We start from the raw sequence: 6403 nt of genomic DNA, 5'->3' as shown, positions 1-6403 counted from the left end.
CCCCCACCCCCCCTCCCCTCCAGCCCCCCCCACCCGGCTCCCTCCGCGCCCCGCTACCGCCCCCCCGCGGCCTCCTCGCGCCGCTTTCGCCTTCCGCGGGGCCGGGCCCTGCGCGGCCGCCGTCGGGGGGCGGAGGCCGGGGGGAGGCCGGGCCGGGCCGCCCGGGGCCGGGCCGGGGCCGAACGGCGGCGGCGGGGCCATGGGGAACCTGTTCGGGAGGAAGCGGCGCAGCCGCGTCACGGAGCAGGACAAGGCCGTGCTGGTAACGAGGGGAGGGCGGTGAGGGGCGGCGGGGCCCGGCGGGGGGGCCCGGCCCGGCCGTGACGGCGGCCCGCTGTGTCCCTGCAGCAGCTGAAGCAGCAGCGCGACAAGCTGAGGCAGTACCAGAAGCGGATCAGCCTCAACCTGGAGCGGGAGCGAGCCCTGGCCCGGCAGCTGCTGAAGGAGGGCAAGAAAGAGTGAGTGAGTGGGGAGGCCCCGAGCCCCCGCGGGCCCCGGCTGGCGGCGGGGGGGGGGGGGTCCCTGGAGGCTTCTTGGCTCCGTCCCCTGCCCTGTGTGGGCTCGGGTCTGGGCGGCTGCACGATAACCGCCCTGGCACGATGAACCCCCTGTCCCCAGCAGGTACAGGCGCTAGGTAGCCAATTTGTGGTGATTAATTGGCTCACCCGCATTGCTCACAGGAACAGCTCAGAGCTCGCATTTAATTTGCACGTTTGTTTCTCCTCTTTTGGAGAAAATAAATAAATAAATAAATAAACACAAAACGAGGAGTGTTAAACGAGTACCGTCGCCTAAAGTGACCTCTTTAGGCTCATCCGCTTTCTCATCGGAGTCGTCCTGCTCTTCCTTCCCCCAGAAAAGCCCTGCTCTTGCTGAAGAAGAAGCGCTACCAAGAGCAGCTTCTGGACAGAACGGATAACCAGATCAGCAACCTGGAGCGCATGGTAAGCGCGGGCCCTGGCCCTGTGCGCGGGGTGAGCGCCGTCCTGGGGCGGGGGGAACTGCCGGGTAACCGGCACGTCCTGCCGGGGGCAGAGTCCTCTGCCCACAGCGCCGCGCTCTGAGATCAGCCTCGTGCCACGGCGCTTCTCTGAAGAATCAACGTGAGCTTGGTTTGAGTCCGCAGTGCAGGCTCTGCGTTAAAGACGAGTTTGGTGAGTTAGTGAAACTTCGGGCTCAGTGCGGGCGGCTGTAGTAGAACATCCTCTGGCCTGTCTTGGTACCTTGCTTTTAGGAAGAGATGAATTTGTTCTGGTGTGGACAGCAAAACTACAGCCTCAGCTGAGATGGTCAGCGGGAGAACCAGAAACAGGCCTGCTGGATTCACAGCTGCCTGTGTTAAAAGTTTTCCCGTGCCTGTTTCGTGCTGCTGGTGTAATTCAGGCTTCTGTTGGGGCTCTTCGCTCTCTTCACCTTGCAGTTCCTCTGGGAGTCTTGGGAGTCTGGGCTGTGACAGCCAGTGGTGCTTCCCCCTCTCCTTCCTGTTTCAGGTCCAGGATATCGAGTTCACCCAGATCGAAATGAAGGTCATCGAGGGTCTGAAAATAGGCAACGAATGTCTGAACAAGATGCACCAGGTGTGTGTGAGCGGCTCAGCTGAGCGTCCTCTTGCCTCGGACTAGGCAGGGTCCTGGGCGTTTGCAGCTGTCTCCCCGTGGGCCTCGCTTACGCACGAATTTTGTCCCTTCAGGTTATGTCAATAGAAGAAGTGGAAAGAATAATAGGTGAAACCCAAGATGCTGTGGAGTACCAGAGGGTACGTACTGTGTGCATGAACAGCTGTGAGCAGAGGCAGCCTGCCACGCAGAATTCCTCTGGTGTGCGGTGTGTTCCCAGCCTTATTTAACAGGCAGTCAGGCTGGGAATTGAATCTCAGAAAGATTCGGTTTGTTAGTTTTCTGAGTACCCCTTCAGCCCGTGTTTATGTTGATTTCCCACATCCACGTGTCCTGCTGTGAGCCACAGAGCTGCTTCTGTGCGTCGCTGTTGACTGCAACCTGTCTTTTCCTCACTTTTGTAGCAAATCGACGAGCTACTGGCTGGCAGCCTGACTGAGGAAGACGAAGATGCCATTCTAGAAGAATTAAACACTATTACGCAGGTAGGATCACCGAGGTGTTCTTAGAATTACCTGCAAGGTGCGTTTCCAGGAAGCTGTTTGCAATAGGGGAACGTACCTTTTTACCACTCGTGACAGCTTGTCTTCTGCTACGGATCTGTTACACCTGTTTGTGCCTAATTCCTGTGTCAGCAAAGATTTACCTAACTGGGGATGATTTTAAGGGTTGTACTTGTATCTGCAAACTGTTACAGTCAGCTGATCTCTGCTCTTACTGGAGGGCTATTCCACTTCAGTAGATGATCTTGAAAGTCCTGGGTCGTGCTCAGATAAACAGAGCTCAGTGTACGTTATCTCTCCCACCCATCTCGGTGCTGCCTGTGCCTCCAAACACTGGCTGGGTTGGGCTTCTCTTACTGGGCAGTGCCGAAAGCCATAACCCTTCCTGCAGGTCTGGGGGCAGCCGTCCGTTTGTCTGTGAAGTCTCTTTTATTCCTGTTCCGTTCCCAGTCTTGGCACAAAACTGGGGTGCAGGGGTCTGGGGCCCCCGCCTGGCACGTGGGCTGTGTGTCATCGTCCTCTTCAATGTTCTTGCAGGAGCAGCTGGAGCTTCCAGAAGTTCCTTCTGAGCCACTCCCGGAAGAGATCGCAGGTATGATTTCTTTTTGGTCCTGTGCAATACCTGGGACCCTCTCCGTACTGTAAGAGGCTCTGACAAACCCCTTCTTGCTGAACCTCTGCCTTAGGAGGCCTCAAGGCCCCGGTCCCTTTCTGTTAGCATCTCGTTGTTGCTCTGGAAGGGTTCCCCGCTGTGTGACTTGCAGCTGCCCTTCCCAAGTCACGCTCCGGCCCTGCTGGTAGGCTGCCAGCTGCGCTGTGTCACCTCGCGAAGCTCCGCGAGGGATTCCTCCCCTGGCCCTCTGCTTGATGCAGAGCTTGACCGGTCCCCGGCACGTCAGCACAGCACGCTGGCATGCAAGGAGTGTTTGGTGACCACAGATAGCAGCGTTCACACTGGGCGGGGGGGGAAAAAGAGGAAAAAAAAAGGTTTCAGTGAGACTCGCGATGGTTTGAAGCTCTGATGACCTTCCTTCAGCTGGCCACAGCGGTTTTAAGCTGGCTGGGTGAGGGTCGCTGGAGCCCCAGGACTCCAGGGCTGTTGGAGCGTGAGCCCCAGAACTTGGGGCGGGTGAGCAGAAGCTGGTTTTCATCCCGGCCTGTGCAACCCCGGGGCTGTTGTTAAGCTGCTTCCTCTGCATGGAACCTGCCCGGGAGAAATCTCTGGGGTATGGGAGACGTTTAGTCGTGGTGCTTGTGTAGTAACCACGGACCCGTTGTCATCTCGGCGTGTTGACCGCAGGGCGGCCAGATAAAACACGAGCTGCCCTTGCAGCGTGCAGCCAGCTGAGCCTGCTTTAGGTTGATGTCGGGACAGGGGAGGCAAAGCTTGCCCGCCCCCTGCCCCCCAGGAAATCGCTGTTCCAGATCTGTTTCTCTGGGCTGGGAGCTAGCTGAAGTTGTGTCAGGCACATTCTGAAACTGCTTTGATGCTTGAAGTGCCGTGGAATAGAGGGGCAAACGGGATGTGGAAAATTACTGATAACGAACACAACTCCGTAACTTGCCAGGCACTGCGCGAGCATCGTTGCTCTGTTGAGAAGTGGACTGGGAGCCTTGGTTCTTCCTCGGGAGATGATTCTGGAGATGGTTTGCGTTCTCAGTTCCTGTAACAAGTCTCTTTTTCCTCCGCAGAACCAACACCAGTCAAGAACAGGCCAAAACCAGAGCTTGTGGCAGCATCCTAACTCCCACTCCCGGGGATTCCCCCGTAACTCTCACCCAGGACAGTTTGCCATCCCAGCCTGTGCTGGGAACAAGCAATGCCTTGGCAGCATCCCAGCTGTGCTGGGCGGATCGTGGAGCAGGATTCCCTGCGCAGGGTGGGGAACCTCAGCTGGTTGATTATTGCTCTTGTATCAAGATTATTTTCTAGTGCTTTCTTTTTTTGTAACTTAAATTCTGAGCTCACTCAGCTGCGCTGTCTCGGGATTAAATAACAACTCTCAAACTTCCGAAGCCAAATGCTTTCTTAGGTTTGGTGGGTTTGATTTCAGTTGTAAATCTGCCTTTGCTCTGACAGAATCCCCAATGAGCCCTCCCTTGGAGTGCTTGTGGCTGGGCCAACGCGCTCGTGAGCCCTCCTGACCTTCCTGGTGTCCGCACACCTCTGTCCCTCTGCTTCTCCTCCTCTGGCTCTGTTTGTGGAAGAGCTGCCAGGGTTCCTTGTCCTCACCTAGATCTGCCTGGGACGAGCAGGGACCCGTGGGGCCCCGTAGGCAGGGGCTGGGCGCAGACAGCCTGGGGGAGGCAGCAAAGGCTCCGTGCTGCGCCTGGAAACGCTTCTGGCAGCTCGTGCAAAACCAGCATGCGTGAGGGCGCTCCACTGGGGCGAAGCTAGGAGTGATTGCTCGACTTTGCCTGCAGCAGCACTTGTTGAGAGGGACAGAAACCTCCAGCGAGGTGAGGAGCTGCTCTCTGGGCATGAGTCAGAGGCAGCTGGTAAGGATTCCCATTCAGAGCCCGCTCTGCCTCTGGCAATCTGTGGCACCGAATGCAGAAGTGGAGTTAAGAAATTTGCTGAGCCTCTTAAAATTATAGCAAGGAGCCTTCTGCCGACGTTACGAGCCAGAAGTCACCCCGTGTTGGCTCAGCACCTTCATCTGAGTTCACCTTCGTGGGGTTCGGGCGGACTGAGCTCGATTCTGCTGCCCGTTGTCAGCTCCCGCTTGGTTTTTCCTCGTGGGGCAGGAGGCAGGAAAGGTCAGGCTGCGCAGGCGAGAGGCTTGTTGTGCACCAGACGTGGAGTTTGGAGTTCTTTAAGGCGACACTCCGAAGACTCTGCTCAGTAAGGAGCTGGAGGGGAGGCCTTTTTCTCCTGAGACCTGGCTGTGGAGGACGGTCCGGTGCTCAGCGCGGTGTAGCGGGGCGCTGGGGCTGGCGTGGCTGCTGAGCTGCTTGGAGAGCTGCCCGGCCAGCCAGGTGGTGCGCAGATTTAGCCGTTCTTGGAAGCAAGCGTGCTTGCCAGTGTGCAGATGCTCTTCAGGACACTGCAGATCTTTATTTATTACGGCCTTGAGGCCACAAGCCTTAATCCCCGTTTCTGTGACAGAGCAGAAGGACCCAGGGCCCCCCCTGAGACTCGGTGGCTGCCTTCGGGGCTCTGTGACCTGGTGCTAGACACGAACTAATCCCGGAGACTGCTGCCCCCCAGCCGGCAGCGAGGAGTCGGCAGCAGCTGGGGGCGTCGGATGTTGGTTTGCTTGTTGCCGTTCTGTTGTGTTTAAGTCGTGCTCTGTGTTTGGTCTCCGTTTCTGCTGTTCCAGGGACTGGTGAGGTATCCACGTCCCCCGGCCAGGGGCAGGGTGCGCTCTGCAGGTGCCCCGTTCTCGGTCTCTCTGCGCTGCCTCTCTCTTAATTAATGTTGCATAACAAAGCCGCTGCCCCACGAGCTGCAGACGTGTTTACAAAGCAGTGCAACAGAAAACAAGCGACTTTCTCTGAAATTGGCAGAGAGGCTTTACAAGGATCCCTGTGCCTACGCTGAACGCGCCGGTCACCCCAGGCAGTGTTTGGAGCAGCCGCGGTACGGCCCCGTGCCTCTCAGCATTCACAGCTGAAGCTGAAACGGGGCAGAGCCGTGTCTGTTTTACACCCCTGCGGTGGTTTTTCTGCGGGCAAGGCTCTCGTTGCTCTGCTGCCACCGGCGTGGTTTGCAGTGCCCGCTTTTTCCACCAGAGAGAGCCTCGTCCCCAGCAGCGCCGTGGTGTCTGCCGCGCTCTGGTGGGACGTTGTCCTGCCCGCCTCCTCTGGCCCGCTGCTAGCCCGGTGTCTCCTTGTTGAATGTTCCCCTGCTTAATTTGTGACTCATAGGAGTGAACGCTGGACTCTCCCACGAAGGTCTCGAAGGGACCTCTCCCGGGGCACAGCTCTTGCTGCTCGCGCCCTGCGTAAGCCCTGTTAGCGGGCTTGGCACACGCCGTCGCAGTCTGCGTGCTCCTTTCCTTTCCCACCAACTTCCCAGCGACAAGGGAGGCACAAGCAAACCCCCCCAGGGGAAGCTGCGCTGATGCTGTGCCGTGAGCCTCTGACTGCGGCCGGGGCGCTGAGCCGCTCCGTCTGTGCCCCCTGCCCTGCGGGAGCTGCGCTTGGGCAGTGCTGGGGGGGTTTCAGGCTGCTCCCTGCCTCGGTGGGTGCCGCAAAGGGGCCGAACGCTGACCTCCCGACAGGAAAGCTGGGAGCAGATCGCCAGCGGCTTCCTCTTCTAACCCCTGTAGCAACCAGATT

At 58.4% G+C, this 6403-nt stretch overlaps 1 protein-coding gene across 1 annotated transcript; it reads left to right on the top strand.

The window, feature by feature from the left end:
* The first annotated feature begins 96 nt into the window (after positions 1–96).
* CHMP6 (charged multivesicular body protein 6) lies at positions 97–4141 on the top strand. The gene is made up of 8 exons (XM_035342539.1): positions 97–262; positions 349–458; positions 857–944; positions 1491–1577; positions 1691–1756; positions 2021–2101; positions 2657–2711; positions 3812–4141. The coding sequence occupies exons 1-8, from the start codon at positions 200–202 to the stop codon at positions 3862–3864; spliced, it is 603 nt and encodes a 200-aa protein (XP_035198430.1). The 5' UTR covers positions 97–199; the 3' UTR covers positions 3865–4141.
* The last annotated feature ends 2262 nt before the right edge of the window (positions 4142–6403 follow it).

The sequence above is a fragment of the Oxyura jamaicensis genome, chromosome 18, assembly GCF_011077185.1.
Source record: "Oxyura jamaicensis isolate SHBP4307 breed ruddy duck chromosome 18, BPBGC_Ojam_1.0, whole genome shotgun sequence".
In the NCBI taxonomy this organism is placed as follows: Eukaryota; Metazoa; Chordata; class Aves; order Anseriformes; family Anatidae; genus Oxyura; species Oxyura jamaicensis.
This window is presented reverse-complemented; position numbering and strand designations above follow the sequence as displayed.